The following is a 15468-nucleotide window of genomic DNA, read 5'->3' as shown; positions in this document are numbered from 1 at the left end:
CCTTTACCTCATTCTGCCCCCAAGTTCAATTCCTTTAGTTCCTACAGGCAATGCACATTAAATGGATAAACAAACCTCAAGGGAGTCAACAAACATTGAAGCTTCCCAAACTTGGGTGGGAAGAAAAGCAGAAATCATACCAAGATAACCCTTTAGGGCCCAGCCGCATCTGTGAAAGTATATACCAGCAATATTTTTAGTCCTCTGTACACCAAATACATGGCACAAGTCTCTTAGGAGCCTCAAAAGGGCAGTTGATGTGATGATTGAGTGATCTGAATGTGCAAAGTTGGAGAGTAAAACACTTACCCAGGTGCAGTACAGCGATAACAAACTTATACTGGATGAACGGATTGATAACCCCCAAGGCATACGCCAGCGCATACTCATGTTCGTCACTAAAGGTGTAATCTCTGGCATCAACTACAATAACTGGTCTGTTGAACTTGTCATTTCCAGACATTCTCACAAAGTTGCTGCCCCTCATGCTCTTGTATATGGACATCTTTGAAATAGAATAGGCAAGCTTTAGGTAGTACGTATACTCCTCTGTGTTTCTTCGTTCATTTCCAACTCGACTACTGCTTCCAAAGTTGACGAGTGGCGAAGTTGTTCTGTCTCGGTCAACGGTACTGGTAGCAAAACCAGCCCCTATCCTAATATTCCGTTCTTCATCTGCCAGCTCCCCCAATTCATTTCCTGGTCTTGCAATATCAGCGCTCATACTCTAAGTCGTTGTTTTAACGTCCATAGTAAAACGTACCTCTTCGTATGCGTCTCTAGGGAAGAACCTTTGGAGCATCTGCGTGACATATTCTTTTGCACTATCCCAGTCATGAGAACTATCCTCTTGTGTATATACCAGAAACACCTTTTTAATCTTCTTTTTCACCGTTTCATTTTCCAGGAATCTTCTGAGAGTTCTGCAGAGAGTCTCAACATAGTGTTCATCTGGGAATTCTCGGATTTGCAGAGGATATGCAATCGTCTCCACTCCATGCTCTATTGCACATTTTAGAGCATTTCTTATGCAGGTGTTTAGAATGTTTGAAGATGCTTCGGGGTATTTATTGGAGAATCTACAATTCATTGCGAAAACTACTTTTGGAGAGCCAATATTATAGGCGTGAATTAATGTACATTCGGTGCATTTTATACTATACATGGGTTCATAGTTTAGAATACATCCAGACTCTAAAGAAAATGTGTTGAATGGTAACGACTTACGTTTTTGGATAAGCCTGGCTTGATGCGATGTGTATTTGTTCGTTTCGTCGATGAAAACTACTATGGCATCCACTTCCAGACAGATGATGTTGCCTTGTCCAACGAAAATCTTTTCATTTAACTCTTCTTGTACGTGAAAATTCGGAGTTTTAGTCGCTGTATATCGCAATGCGTAGAACCGAGGAGAACTTACAAAGGGAAATATCGCCTGTTCTTATCTTGGTAGACGTCCAGGCTGGTATAGAGCTTTGTGGCAGCTTCTTTATGGGTTCAATTTCTTCGTTTGGAGGTGTGTCTAGGATGTGACTAACTTCATCGGCCAGCCAGCCCACAGCGTCGATTATCCCGTAGTCTAGAGTCTCTGTCATGTTCCTTGACCTTTTATCTTGTAAATGTTTAGCAATATGATCATTTGGTTGCAAATGAGCTCACCGCCGAGCTCTCCATCAATACTTGAGCTAAACGCGCACACATCAACTGGGTCTATACTTTTACAATTGGAGCTTTTTGAGGAGATTTTGAGCGTTCGGGCAGAGAGTTGATGTAGACTGGGACTGAGGAGTTTGGCGCCTGTAGTGTTCGCGTCCCAGTACAAGTTTTCCTTATGATTCTTGGACTTTTGGCCAGAGTTGCCCTTCTGGTCGACTTTATCCAGAATGACCAGACGCGCATCCTCGATTTGGTGCCGACTTTCGGTGCGGTTTCCGGGTTCAGGTTCGTGAGTTTGTTTCGTGGCTTAGGGAAGACAAAATGATGGAATCCGCATTTAATCTACAGGATAAGCTCTGAAAGAAGCCTTGGACCGGGCCAGTTCCACATCGCAGCGAAAAGAAGAAACAAATTACAGGAGGAAGAACAGGACACAGCCATAAGCAGCGAAGACCTCGAAAAGCTGCACAATGGATACAAAACGAAGCTGAAGGACCTGGAAGACTACATTGAGAATGAGTTGACAAAGATTGGAATCCACAGGGCAACGTAGGTTATCCGTAGAGATTCACGTTCTAGTCTCTACAACGGATTCATCAAACGTGTACAGACCAAAGTTGATTGACCATATAAAGGTAGACATACCAAAGGGGAAGAAAGAACTCAAGCATATCGCAAGAATCGTGACAAACGGGAACTTTGAGCTACAAGTGCAACCCTTTTCTGAGACGTATTTGAATCCCATATTTTGCGCACTCAGTCTCGAACTAAAGGACTACAAGGTCAAACTTTTAATAGAGTTTGTTTTGATGTAACACAGCACCCATTTATAGTCATGTATCCGTCACAATTCCAACGCTGGGTCCGGAAGTCCAGTTTGTGCTTTACCCTTATGGATACGATATTCCGCAGGAATCAGGCAGAGGCGACAATAAAGAAGCATGCAAATGATATGAAAACAGATATAAGGTGAGGTGATTATAGACAGCTAAATTCTGCAGGATCATTAGACAGAATGCCATGAAAGCTCTCAAGGCTCTGGAATCTGGACTGAGCGATGACATGAAGTTTACCCAAAAGGTGCGTACTTTTTTCCTTTACATAACAAATTCAGAATTTAATTGAGAACAATTGCAAGGTTTCGTCTGAAAAAATCGAAAAGATGTGCAATAACAAGATAAAACAGCTGAATTCGCTATAGGTGCTGAATCCCGTTTCTATGCAACTATCATACTTTTGATAATTTGTAATACTGCATACACTTTATCCAAGGAATGTGCCATATATACTGTTTGTAACTAGCGATAATAACCTGAGTATATTTGGTAGCCGATGGCATTCATATTCAGTCAAGAGATGTACCCGTCTTGGTAATTTTTGAGTCAATACCTTTCAATTTGCCAAAATTTGAGTTTTTGTCCTGTGTTTTCTTTTGAATATCTAGCTATAGAAGTCTGTGACAAGCTTCCATTTCTACGAAAATCCACAAACACTCTGCATGCACTTTATCTACAATGTATGAGCTTATAACCGGTTTTAAGGGTTAACAGATGGACAACATCCTTAGGTGCAGAGTTGAGCTTTTGAGCATTCAACAAATACCTTGTACATGTCTAGTATGCATTTATGTCCAGATATCTTACTGCTGAGCGCATTGTATGTTATGGACTCGGTGGAAATTTGTGATTGGATAGACGTTGAACTAATTTCTACTGACGTGAGTGTTGATTGTACTACTGACGACTCTGTTGATAGTTGTTCATCTTGTTCTGTGGACACTCTCTCTGACGGTGAGCTACTTGTGAGGGAGGATGAATGCATGGATGAGGAATAGTAGGTAGGAAACTAATGAGTGTTGACTGGACAAGATGGTCGCATTGATACACTGGTATAATCATGGAGGATGACTAATGAATGGCTCCAGTTGAATCTAGATAGTCAATGTGACAACGGACAATGTGAATGTGAGAAATCTCCTGATATTATTGCAAACAAGAGATATAACACCCCAGTAAATGGCTTCTTTAAGGTTATTCACACGGATAAAAATCAAAACACATTTAGGCTGTATGGAGAACTACAAGACGGAAGCAAAATAGAAGATAATGGAGATATACATGCTGTAAAAGAGGTTTCCATTTACTACTGGAATAGGGAACCTAGCAAACCTATTTTAATTGAAGTTAAGTATGGTAGTGGTACACATACCTATTATGCTCGGGGTGCTGGTAGTCAATGGATTGAACATGATCAACTCTCAAAAGATGGTGAGAAACTTGAGAAGGAACTAGATGACCTAGTTTGTCAACATTACGAATCAGTTACTTTAGACCTTACCAGGAGTAACTCTGAGCAATATGCCCAACCTGCGAATAATAAGTACTGTTGCCCTTACCATAGTAGTGGGTATAAAGTCTCCGTTGAGGAAAAAAAATTTTCCTGTGCTAAACATCCTGAATACAGTCACATCAAAGCCTATAACCACTCAATTACTGGTGGAACAAAAATTGCTGCTATTATATTTCATGATGGTGCTGGAACTAGGAAGAACATAACTTTGAAACATGTCCCTAACCTTCCCAATCTCTGGTGTCAAGGTATATATGCATTATACTGTGGAGGGAATGATCCGGTACTTATATATGTTGACTCACCCGGAAGCCTTACGGCTAAAGGATGGTACGAACCAAATCCTACTGGTGGTGACGATCAACCATGGGTAATGGTATCCAATGGACCAGATAACAGTCCAGATGAAATCAAAAACTGTAGCAGCGAAGGTTGGGAAACACTCAAAGAAGTACTACAGAAGGCTAGTGGATGTGAAGAATTTGGAAAATGTTTTGATCCTGCTCCTCAACCTCGTACTGAAACTCGTGAAGGCGACTCTCACGGAACTTCTCAAATCTTTCCTTGGAAAGAGACTGTCTTTGGAGGTCTCGCTACTGTAGTTTCTGGTTCTCTTACTGGATTTGGTTGGTGGTTGTACAAACGTTCTAAAGGAGATCCTTGGGTACGACAGATTTAATGGCTGTCTAGAGATACCCTAGATACTAGCTTGGATACTGAGTAGTTGGTCTTAATTTGTTGGTTTGTTTTTGTTTCATGTTAGTTGTTTCTGTTCTTGTTGGGTCATTGTTTGTACTTTACTCTCCTCTACTGTATTGTTGATTGTAAGGATCATTCTTTGCTGCATAGACCCCCTTATAGATGTCTATAGAGGTATACCTAGAGAACTGACGGGAAAACTAGAGGAAACTTTATTGCTCTACCACATACCAAGCCAAATAAACATCTTGAGAATGTACCAACTCAATCATAATCATAGGGGAGATAAAAACTTAAAGGCATGTTTTAGTATCACTACTGTTTAATGTTTAGTATTGCCGTAAGATTAACCCATCGGTTCTTTGGTAATACAGTAACGTTTGTGATTTTTAGCGGTATGATCGTATCATTATCTATGATCCTTTCACCAGTTACCGTTTTATACTGCGTTCCATCGTATTGTATAGTATCTTTTACATCTTCTGATTTTATAGTTGCGTTAAAAACGCCATAAATTAGCACTGATATACTCGTTGGCCTCATTCTATTTATTTTTCCTAAATGTCCCATGCACATTCTCCACACTACTCACCTATTATATCATCTAGTTTCGGTATGAAGACGAGTATTTTGAGCGCAACTTTAAACGTTACAAGTCCGCAGGCATCCCCGCTTGTCAAGTATCCCAGGGAGTCCAGCTGTTTTACGTTACCACAGCTGACCCAGACACCCTTTAAATCTTCGTCATAGCTGTTCAGTTGTGTAGTTTGGTGGACAAAACATACTGCATCAAAAAGTTTGAAAGGTATGAATAGATCCCGCTTGATACGTTTCCAAGAAAGGAAGGATGTAGTTGAATAACCCCGCTGAACAGAGATTATAAAGGGAGGGAATTCGCAAACCTTGCTTGGACAAACGACAAACAGGGGAGATTCTCCAGGTCTCCAAGGCCTTGGCTTGCTTCAATTTCTTGCAGCGACTTTATAAAACTCTCCAATTGCGATAAAACGCGCACTTTATGTGCCGACGAGGACAATGACCGTGTTATTTCTGTAGAGCGTATATGAAGAAGAATATGCCAAGATAATAAACACTTGTACCACATTTTGAGTAGAAATGACGCATAGAATAGCCATGTAACGCAAAATCTCACCTTTGATACACTTTTCTCCAGATTTGAGAGCCTTTGATAGTGACGCAGGTTTGGACTTTAGCATAGTCCACGAAAACTGTCCCATTTTCTTAAAACTTGTGGATTCTTTTGTTATTTATCATCATCTTGGACCTTCGAGCGCCGGTATGTGAGAGACGTCTCTTCCGTATGCGATATGCGCGACAAATACCAAAAATTTCAGCTCCTATCCACAGTTTGCGTCACTATCCACTTGCGGTGGGAATAAAAAGTCTGAACTGGCGAGTTGAGGGCCACTCTTTGTGAGGCCTACACATACGGCCAAACTCAGAGTACATGTTCGTTTGTAATGCGCTAGACATAGAGATCACTTCCTATGCCATAAAGGACGACGGATTATACACCAGACTTTAGCATGAGATGTGTGAAGGTGCTCTTCCTTCTCCTCCTTTCTGTCTTTAGATCTTGTACGTGTATATTCGACCTCAAGGAGTACCTTTTCCCGGCAGAGACTCAGCTCGTAAACTACCAGGAGCCAAGCACGGCGACGGAGCTGATCCACCTGAAGACAAGAGACGACTCCGAGACCTTTGAGACCTACAGCTACAGGCGCTTTCGCTTTAGCATTTACATTAGAGGCGTAGGGGACGACAGAGGTTTGTTTAGCTTCTATACGCATGACTTTCACCATGAAAATGCAACATTGGCTCACAACTAATGTGTAGAATGGACTCTATTCGGCAAATACGTGACCTCGGGTCACAACCTATTCTCGTTCGGGAGGCTCAACAGCTTCTCTGAGCAGGCGTCAAAGCTTGAGGAGGTAGGGAAAACGCTAGACAAACAGACGTTGCAGATTGACTATGACCGCGTCGCATTTCGTCTCTGCAGGCGCTACAATGAAGGGTTCTCTGAACTCATATTGGACAGAGTGAGTTGTTTTGTTAGACATGAATGACCGTAGGAGGATGTAAAGGCGCTATATACCACCAGTTGTTTTTTGGCAGTTCACTGCGGTTTGTACGCGCAACCGTACGCTCTCTCATTCTTTTGCAAACCGGTTAGTTACATGCGGAATGTCAGTCTTACATTTGCACAGGAAAGAGAAGCCGAGCAATTTGGACCGCTTAGAGAAGTTTGGGAACACTTGAAACTCTTCTTCCAAAAAGAAGGCGGTCTGGTTGTCAGGGAGTTTGACAGACAAATTGTCAAGATCTTTGTCCCCTGCCCAGAACAAAAGACAGTACTTTTTCGGTCCGGGAGGAGCTGTAAGTTTCTTGAACCATACTTTTGAACATTTAGACCCACTTCCACTGCATGAAGAACCGATGAAGGACTTGCCCTTGATTCCAGACTCGGTAAGTCGTCCGTAACATGGTCATTCCCCCGTAGTTTTATCACGTCGTCTACTTTATTATCGCAGTGGCATACGCAGCAGATATCCTTCTCTGACAGATACAAGAGTACATTTATCGACAGTTATGCAAAATAAAGACTAACGGGGAGCCTGTAAGGCGCGGTCGGCATCCACCCATAGACGGCGTCAATTCTTTGAGATTTGAGCCATCAGTCTACAAGAAATTTGGCATAAATATCGCCATTTTGTATAAAATTATTAACATTGACTGTTTAATGAAGTATATTCGGTAAATCGCATAATCTACAACGCAGAGACGTCTTAATACAAAATTCCACAATGAAGCGCGCAAAAAAGAATAGAATTATGAATCGCTCAAAGGCTCAGCCTTTTCCAGCGTTCAAAGCTTCGACAGCTATAACGAATCCACATCGCAAGCCTCCAAAGGGACTGAAAGAAGGTAAATGAGCGCTTTTACGCAACTTGAATGTTTTAGGTCAATACAGAACAAATTCCACTATCAAACGTCTCAACATGTACAAGGAGAAGCCGAATTTCGCTAAAATGAAGGCGCAAGCCTTGGAGCCAGTTCGTATAAATCCGGATCGCAGATGGTTCGGAAACACTCGTGTTTTAACGCAGGAACAGCTCGCAAACTTTAGAAACGAACTAGAGAATGTTGACAATGACCCAAGAACGTAGGTGATTCATCTTCTTGCACATTTATTCTTCACTCTACATCGCCGATATAGGTGCGTTATAAAGCGTAGCAAGCTCCCAATGTCCCTCTTGAAGGACGTTGTTGCAGAAGACAATGCAAATCTTTTGACTGTTCAGTCGCTGGAAGAAACATTTGGAAAAAAGAGTACTAGAAAGCGCCCAAAGTTGAATGTGTCTACCTTGGAGGAGATGGTTCAGGATGTAAATTCTAGGAGTTATGACAGAGAAAAGGATACCTCTCTGATTAATTTGAATGATGAAGTGGAGGAGAAATCGGATGTTATTTTCAAAAAAGGAACCTCCAAAAGAATCTGGGCGGTAAGACTCTTTGACGCTTTATACTCGTGCTTAGGAGCTCTACAAGGTTATTGATTGTTCTGATGTTGTGGTCCAGGTCATAGATGCTAGAGACCCTATTGGTACCAGGTGTATGCGTCTGGAAAATTACATTAAAAAACACAAGACTGGCAAGGTTTTGGTTTTGTTAATGAACAAGTGCGATCTTGTCCCATCCTGGGTAACGGCGGCGTGGATCAAACACCTGAATAGAGAGGCACCTACGGTGGCATTTCACGCATCTGTAACCAAGCCATTTGGAAAAAATACACTCATTCAGTTGTTAAGGTGCGTTTACCATTCCGCCTATAAATACCACTTAGGCAATACTCCCAACTATTCAAGGACAGGAAACACTTTAGTGTCGGATTCATCGGGTACCCAAATGTTGGCAAGAGCTCTGTTATCAACACATTGAAGGGAGACAGATCGTGCAAAACAGCGCCGATTCCCGGGGAAACTAGAGTTTGGCAATACGTTTGCCTTACCAAGAGAATACACCTTATAGATTGTCCAGGTGTTACTCCCTGCGAGGAAGGAGATGATGCTGATAAGGTAGTTTTCTGTCATTTATTTAACAAGTTTTAGGTTTTGAAAGGAGCCATTAGGGTAGAGAGGATCAACGACCCTGAGAACTACATTGAACGAGTTTTAAAGATTATCAAGAGGTTTGCTAATTCATGCCCTTACAATGACATTCAGGGAAACTCTTGCAAGCAGATATGGAATTGACAAGGACTTTACTGAGGAGAATTTTTTGGACCAGGTGGCAACAAAGTTTGGAAAATTTAAAAAGGGTAAAATCCCAGACGTTTCTATAGCTGCAAGAATAGGTATAAACGCTTCCGTTCTCACCACACTTTACAGTCTTGTATGACTTTCAACGGGGAAGACTGCCGTTTTACGCAGAACCCCCAAAGAGTGACAACAAGGTCAACACCAGTGAAGAGATTAGAAAGGTTTGTTTTAATGCAGGAATGGCATTACCACTGAATATGCCAGTAGTTCGCATCCATTCCACTATGCTCCATTCACATTCTACACGCCTTTACAGCACCTGGAGGAGCTGGGTAACATTGAGGTTTCAGAGGCGGCTCTCATAGATCAGTCGGATGTGGACTCCATGTTGCTACACTGTGAAGCAGCAGCAAAGGAGGAAGATTCTGCGGTCGGGAATGAAACTGCCGTGTCTACCGAAAAGTACCCACACGACAGCACACCTCTCGGCATCCCCGGTGTAAACTACAGCGAATTTTTAACTTGATTGTAATACCTATCGTGTATACATATGTATAATGACTGTTTTATTTAAAATTTGTGCCCTGGTACACATCATAAACACGGGTTAGTTTGGATTCTATATCTTTTGCCTTATTCACACTTTATATGGAGGACAAAGGGTCATAAATGCCAACACACAGTATAAATGAATATAATAAAACTGTTTGCATGCCTCATATACACCGATAATTCAGGTGTCATTTCGTACGTGATCAATAGACCAATAGCAAAGTTCACAAGCGGTTTCTATACAAATACACGGTTGTTTGCAAACAAAGACACGATAGATAAGGTTGTGGCAATCGTATCTGAGAAGTTTGGCAAGAATAAAGGAGATATTGACACACAGTCCAACTTTCTCAAGGTAGGCTTACAGTTTTTAATCTATTGCCATTATAGGATTTTGGAGCGGATAATCTAGATGAAGTTGAGTTACTAATCGCTTTGGAGGAGGAGTTTGACCTGAATATCCCAGACTTCGAATTCAACAAACTCAATTCTGTAATTTCAATTGCAGACTATATTGAACACAAGATCAAGCATAGTATACCTCCTGTGGACCCTTGAATATACCAGAAAATGGCCACCTCTCTTCCTAGTGGAGGCGATGACGTCTCTGCAATTATTGTAGATCCGGGCTATGACACCATTAGAATTGGAAATTGCCAAGAAGATTTCCCTAGAGAGTATATTCCCAGTGCACTTGTGAAGGATGCTTCAGAATGGCGGTCACTTTCCCATATAAAACGCCAGAAGTTTTCAGAAATGAGAAGGTTATTCCACCTTAATAGGGATGGAAACCTGGAGGTTGACCCGTTTGTATTTGAGAAGCTCATTAGAGTAGGAATAGAAGGAACTCGTCACTATGGATCTATAGAAACTTGTGTTGATTCCAAGACTAGGAGTGAAGCTTTGGACACAACAGGAATTGATGGATGCATAGGCACCCTAATGTTGAACCCATCTGCCCATCCAGTTTTGGTTTCTGAACCAACAGCAGTAAGCAAGCAGTTTAGAGATGCCGTTTTGGAGGTACTTTTTGAACAGATTGATGTTCCAGCTGCCTATTTAGCAAAGAGAGCAGCACTAACGGCATTTTCGGTAGGAAGGGCTTCTGCTCTCATTGTTGACGTTGGAGCTGGTGGAACTACAATTTCACCAGTGCACGATGGCATTGCTTTGCAATCAACCATTCAAGATTCTCTTGTTGGAGGAAATGCACTCGATCTGCAACTCGCAAACATGTTGCATGAGGATGGGTATGCACCCTTTGAACCTTCCACTGATGTTTGTCAAGAATATTACAGAGTACAACTCGCAAGAGAGCTCCGAGAAAAATTCTGTGAGGTGCAGAATACCTCTAAAGAATCTGCAGATGGTACAGTAAAACAGGAAGATGCATATAAGGATTCTGTGGATACATCAAGTACTTATACAGACACGTATAATTTACCAGATGGAACTGTTGTTTCCATGAAAAAATACAAACATTCGATACCAGAGTTGTTATTTACACCAGAACCAGCTCGTGTGGCAGAATTTAATCAGTTCAAGGGATTGATACCAATGATAACAGACTGTATTTTTGAAAGTGATGTAGATATACGAAGGGAGCTTCTCTCTTCTATTGTGGTTGTTGGAGGGCTTTCCATAACACCCGGATTTATAAATAGGATTACCAGCGGGCTAATGGGTCACAGTCTATTGAGTGCAGCAAAGTTTAAGATTGTCCACTCATCTTCTTATGTGGAAAAGAGATACTCTACATGGTTGGGAGGATCTATATTGGCAAGTTTGGGAAGATTCCAGCAGTTGTGGATCTCAAAGGCTGAATACCAGGAGCACGGAACAATTATCGCCTATAGAAGATGTAACTAAAATGTAAAGAATACGCTATTATATTATACTTTGTTATTTTTTCTACGTTTTAAAATCTCATTTTGCCCGTTTAAAACTACACTTTATTCGAGTGGCTGTAATAGAGCCATTCTTACTCTTTACTACATTTGTTTTACCATATTGGAAATGGTTTCTGCAACGTAGACTAATCTACGCCAAGACAATTTAAAGTGAGAATATTACGTTTCGGTGGTTACCTCTTGTTGGTCAAGCTCCTTTACCTTCTTTTCAAATTCCTCTTCCTTCATGTATTCCCAGGTATTACCCTTGTTTATTTTGTACATGCGTATGAGAGCCTCGATCGTCATTACTTCCAGTTTGCATACGCGTTCATTTCCAGCATAGTGAAGGATGAGTTCAGTACACTGGTCTGGTTTGCCTCTACCATCCCAGATTTCGCCACTTTTACTAGTAACATGAACAATGTGATTACCTTGCCTAGGAGAGAACTTAACGATACGATGTCCTCCCTTTGATTGGTCCCTTACGTAAAAGAGCGACCTGTCGGCGTCATCAATATTCAACTCTACCGTTGATACTCTTTCCTCCAAATCATCAACTTCCCCGGTTAAAATCTTTTTGAACACATCATCAATATCCTTCCTTGTCCTTTTCTTTTTTATTGCTTCACCAGCCTTGAGATATTTGAGTGAAACATCATAGCGATTTTTATGGACATTATCCCATACATTTTCATCAAAGAGGTAATACAACGTGAATGGTTTCTTGTTATGTTCGAGTTCTAGTTTAGCTATTACGGGTTGTTCCTTTGTGAAAAATACGAGTGCTCTTTTGCAAATATCCTTGTCGTTGTAGGAATGCCATATTTGACCTACTTTGCTCAAAATGGTTTTAATCTCATGGTTGTTCTTTGGTACAACTTCAAGGCCTTGAAGCTTTCCATAGACACCTCCTTTTGTCATAAAGAGAGCTTCATCAACATGATCAACCCTTAGGGTGTTGCTCTTTTCCTTTTGATCATTTTCAGAGAGGGTACATTTCATGAGCTCCCAGTGGTTTTCGTTCTTTAAGAATAGCATGCTTGCATTTCTTCCATCTATCTCTTTGAACCAAAGGTAGATGTAACTAGGTTTGTCTTTGACACTCGTAAGATGGATGGATACGAGTTCCGCATCGGCATCTCTAGTCCACAGTCGTTCTTCTCCATAATAAACTTCAAAACAAGAAAACCCAGGTTTCACCTTGTATATGTTTGTTACTACACTTCGAACAACCTCCTTTTCAAACGAGAAATACTCTTCATTTATGTCTTGGGCGAAGTTGAATATCACGGGTTCTTTGATCGCACCCTCATCCGGATAGTGAAAGCTGAGCACACCGTACTCGGATGTAAAGGTACAGTTGGCGCTTTGGTACACTAGTAGGAGGAACAACGAGGCGATATACGTCATTTCGTTAGTTCCAGTTAAATCCTAGTAGAGGAAGAGTCCATCGGCTGTAACACAGTGCACATGGGGTTAATTATCGCTACATTGGTCTAGTATTCGGTTGGCTTTGGCATACTTGCGGATTTTGAGGCACTTTACCTCAGTGTCTGGGCAGAAACGCGATTTAGACCCACACCAGCTTGGGCTGGACCAGTGTGTGGACTATCGGCCTTTATATAGCGACAAATCATAAATGTGTATTAGAAATGAGAATTATCATGTTATACTAGATCCGTACATTCTGTACATGTAGAAAGATAGCGCTACGTTTGGACAAGCCATGGATGTACTTTGTCCATGGGACACTGTTTTACAATTACAACAAACTTTGCGTTGACTATAATATAAAGCGTGGCAAGTTGCCTTTTCAGCTCCAGGATGGTTCCCTAAAGGTCATCATTGATGAATAGGGACCACCCATTCTTGTGCTTCTTGTACTGATTAATGACATGGCCGTTAGTGGAGTTTGTGATGCGAAGCTGTGCATGAAGATAGTCCCCTGCTTTGGAATATACCCAGACTTTATCTACCTTATCATCAAGCTTACTCTCCCAGATGTTGATGCTTCCCTCAACTATCCTGGTTACCGGAGTTTCTGAGTTGAGAGTGTACACCAAAGTCTGCATTCCAAACGCCTCGTACTCTTCGACACGGAACCTGCTGAGATCTGCGTTTGAAATGTCAAAGGGAGGCCTGTAGAACTTGACGTTTTCAACAGCCTTCGTGTACTCTTCCTCGCTAATCTCATTCCATTGACCTTCATCCTTTTCATAACACTTTTCTTCGCCGTCTCCATCTTGTGTCTCCAGAAGAACTTGTGACAAAAGAGGCTTACCACAAACGGAATGGACTGTGGTCTGCATGAACTTCTTTGAGTCATCTTCCCATATCTTGCCATTCCTATCCACAACTTTGCCTACTTGTATTCCGACTTTGGGACTGTAGACTAGAACTGTGACACCATCTGCTTTGGATGTTTTCACATTGAACATGGAGGCATCCACCTTTGAGATGTTGAGTGTTCTACCTCCATGAGGTGCTCCTGGCATGTGTAAACCAAGGCGTGCATAGCCTACTGCCTTGTCAATTGGCAGCCATTCAGAGCCAGAGTTTTCAAAGTAAGCCTCCTTGACTACATTATAAACATCAGATATGACCAAATAGACCAATGTACGTTGTTCTCCTGTTGAATAAACAACAACTACATTACACTTCTTTTCGACTGTATTACATTCCCACAGGACCGAGCTTCCATCTATGATTTTTGTTAGGTTGTGCCCGAAAATCGGCACATACTTTGAACTATGGAGACCGTTAACTTCACTATCTTCCACAAAACACTTGGAATTCTCGCCTTTAAAATTGATGTCAAGCGTAAAATTCAGAGAATCTCCTCTACAAGACCAATAGGAACACAATACTGCGATAAATGCGATAATTTTCATGACTTCAACTGAGTAGTAACATCTGTTATACTTTATGAACGGATTCCGGGATACCAGGAAGAAGAATGTGTATGTGGGGAAAAATTTGCATATTCGCAAAAATCGACATGTGCAGCGATAGCTGATCTGTACAACGTCAATTTCGATAAGATGAGTATAAGAATGAATTTGGAATCGGAATCTCGCCATGTATACAAAATGTGTAAAGAAATGAATGACTTAGAGCCCCTAAAACTATATACTGATATTTTACCATTTACAGATTGATTTAGCAATTACAATCAACTTAATTCATGTTTAAATTTATTTAGAATAATAAAAGTACTGTGGTACATGCACACATCTCCCTGTATTTTGAGATAGAGCATAGAGAATGACTCACGGAGCGCTATTCTCTATTTTCGGATATTCGAGTCTTTAGAGTCTGAAGTGTAGATATTTATATTATGGATCTATTCTTTAGAGTATAGAATAACCAGATTGACAGAATTTTGGCTTTAGGGAGAGTTACAGGCTATTTTGCCAAAATTAGTCACAATTTGCCGAATCTCATGCATTTCCTGGAAACATTTCATAATTTAATAGAGGAATTTAGTAGATTCCTGTAGGAAACAGCAAGATGTGAGAACATCATGCTCGGTCGGAGCAGAGCGAGTCGGTGGAGGAAGGTGAATAGGCAACAAACTAGAGTGAATTCCCAATATTTGGAGAGTATATACTATACTTGGAATATTCAAAAGTACACATTTTGTATACATGGCGCTAATAGCCATATTAACGGCTAACCTGGAGTCTGGGAGAGCAACTCCGCATCTCAGAAGGTCCTAGCTTATTTAAACTTAATGCAAGACTTTTGGTACACGTAGAAAAGAACATGTTGGAAACTGTTTCGGTCTTTCTGGCTGCAAATGGGATTCGCTGATAGTTGCAGATGTGCAAGGAAGACCCTCGCGGTAATGACGTTGTGTGAGTCCTTGCCTGGATTGTTACTTTGTTAGAAATCATAGACCATCTTAGCCGGAGGGAAGGCGCTGTCAACGGGCCTCCTTTCAAGCCTTACAACGTCTTATTTTCCCCCATAGTTTCGGAATGTGTTTTCCACGTGTGTATCATCTTAAATTTTTGTGTGTGTATAAATTTAAGCGA

At 41.2% G+C, this 15468-nt stretch overlaps 10 protein-coding genes across 10 annotated transcripts; 6 read left to right on the top strand and 4 right to left on the bottom strand.

The window, feature by feature from the left end:
• Nucleotides 1-8: 8 nt before the first annotated feature.
• On the bottom strand, nucleotides 9-1595 carry BEWA_025380 (hypothetical protein; the record flags this gene model as incomplete). The annotated part of the gene is made up of 6 exons (XM_004829298.1): nucleotides 9-41; nucleotides 76-275; nucleotides 310-727; nucleotides 764-1194; nucleotides 1228-1383; nucleotides 1421-1595. The coding sequence occupies 6 exons, from the start codon at nucleotides 1593-1595 to the stop codon at nucleotides 9-11; spliced, it is 1413 nt and encodes a 470-aa protein (XP_004829355.1).
• Nucleotides 1596-1815: 220 nt separating this feature from the next.
• Nucleotides 1816-2906, top strand: BEWA_025370 (hypothetical protein). Its single transcript, XM_004829297.1, has 7 exons — nucleotides 1816-1941; nucleotides 2005-2205; nucleotides 2267-2455; nucleotides 2490-2531; nucleotides 2569-2625; nucleotides 2658-2736; nucleotides 2771-2906. Exons 1-7 carry the CDS (start codon nucleotides 1832-1834, stop codon nucleotides 2855-2857), a joined length of 765 nt encoding a protein of 254 aa, XP_004829354.1. The 5' UTR covers nucleotides 1816-1831; the 3' UTR covers nucleotides 2858-2906.
• A 653-nt stretch (nucleotides 2907-3559) lies between these two features.
• Nucleotides 3560-4684, top strand: BEWA_025360 (hypothetical protein; the record flags this gene model as incomplete). The annotated part of the gene is made up of 1 exon (XM_004829296.1): nucleotides 3560-4684. The coding sequence occupies one exon, from the start codon at nucleotides 3560-3562 to the stop codon at nucleotides 4682-4684; it is 1125 nt and encodes a 374-aa protein (XP_004829353.1).
• Nucleotides 4685-5019: 335 nt separating this feature from the next.
• Nucleotides 5020-5942, bottom strand: BEWA_025350 (RNA polymerase Rpb7, N-terminal domain containing protein; the record flags this gene model as incomplete). The annotated part of the gene is made up of 5 exons (XM_004829295.1): nucleotides 5020-5261; nucleotides 5297-5454; nucleotides 5490-5570; nucleotides 5607-5754; nucleotides 5858-5942. The coding sequence occupies 5 exons, from the start codon at nucleotides 5940-5942 to the stop codon at nucleotides 5020-5022; spliced, it is 714 nt and encodes a 237-aa protein (XP_004829352.1).
• Nucleotides 5943-6165: 223 nt separating this feature from the next.
• On the top strand, nucleotides 6166-7438 carry BEWA_025340 (signal peptide-containing protein). Its single transcript, XM_004829294.1, has 7 exons — nucleotides 6166-6492; nucleotides 6562-6659; nucleotides 6693-6767; nucleotides 6801-6896; nucleotides 6936-7104; nucleotides 7139-7194; nucleotides 7229-7438. The coding sequence occupies exons 1-7, from the start codon at nucleotides 6252-6254 to the stop codon at nucleotides 7286-7288; spliced, it is 795 nt and encodes a 264-aa protein (XP_004829351.1). The 5' UTR covers nucleotides 6166-6251; the 3' UTR covers nucleotides 7289-7438.
• Nucleotides 7439-7532: 94 nt separating this feature from the next.
• On the top strand, nucleotides 7533-9513 carry BEWA_025330 (hypothetical protein; the record flags this gene model as incomplete). The annotated part of the gene is made up of 9 exons (XM_004829293.1): nucleotides 7533-7653; nucleotides 7690-7891; nucleotides 7946-8231; nucleotides 8266-8537; nucleotides 8573-8804; nucleotides 8838-8917; nucleotides 8952-9082; nucleotides 9117-9208; nucleotides 9304-9513. The coding sequence occupies 9 exons, from the start codon at nucleotides 7533-7535 to the stop codon at nucleotides 9511-9513; spliced, it is 1626 nt and encodes a 541-aa protein (XP_004829350.1).
• Nucleotides 9514-9544: 31 nt separating this feature from the next.
• Nucleotides 9545-10097, top strand: BEWA_025320 (acyl carrier protein, putative; the record flags this gene model as incomplete). Its single annotated transcript, XM_004829292.1, has 3 exons — nucleotides 9545-9593; nucleotides 9758-9894; nucleotides 9930-10097. The coding sequence occupies 3 exons, from the start codon at nucleotides 9545-9547 to the stop codon at nucleotides 10095-10097; spliced, it is 354 nt and encodes a 117-aa protein (XP_004829349.1).
• A 12-nt stretch (nucleotides 10098-10109) lies between these two features.
• Nucleotides 10110-11408, top strand: BEWA_025310 (hypothetical protein; the record flags this gene model as incomplete). The annotated part of the gene is made up of 1 exon (XM_004829291.1): nucleotides 10110-11408. The coding sequence occupies one exon, from the start codon at nucleotides 10110-10112 to the stop codon at nucleotides 11406-11408; it is 1299 nt and encodes a 432-aa protein (XP_004829348.1).
• A 42-nt stretch (nucleotides 11409-11450) lies between these two features.
• Nucleotides 11451-12867, bottom strand: BEWA_025300 (signal peptide-containing protein). Its single transcript, XM_004829290.1, has one exon. It carries the CDS (start codon nucleotides 12839-12841, stop codon nucleotides 11609-11611), a length of 1233 nt encoding a protein of 410 aa, XP_004829347.1. The 5' UTR covers nucleotides 12842-12867; the 3' UTR covers nucleotides 11451-11608.
• Nucleotides 12868-13263: 396 nt separating this feature from the next.
• Nucleotides 13264-14364, bottom strand: BEWA_025290 (signal peptide-containing protein; the record flags this gene model as incomplete). Its single annotated transcript, XM_004829289.1, has 1 exon — nucleotides 13264-14364. Exon 1 carries the CDS (start codon nucleotides 14320-14322, stop codon nucleotides 13264-13266), a length of 1059 nt encoding a protein of 352 aa, XP_004829346.1. The 5' UTR covers nucleotides 14323-14364.
• Nucleotides 14365-15468: the final 1104 nt, after the last annotated feature.

The sequence above is a fragment of the Theileria equi genome, chromosome 1 (assembly GCF_000342415.1).
Source record: "Theileria equi strain WA chromosome 1, complete sequence".
Taxonomy (NCBI): domain Eukaryota; phylum Apicomplexa; class Aconoidasida; order Piroplasmida; family Theileriidae; genus Theileria; species Theileria equi.
Note: the sequence above shows the minus strand (reverse complement) of the source record. Positions and strands in the feature narration are given on the sequence as shown.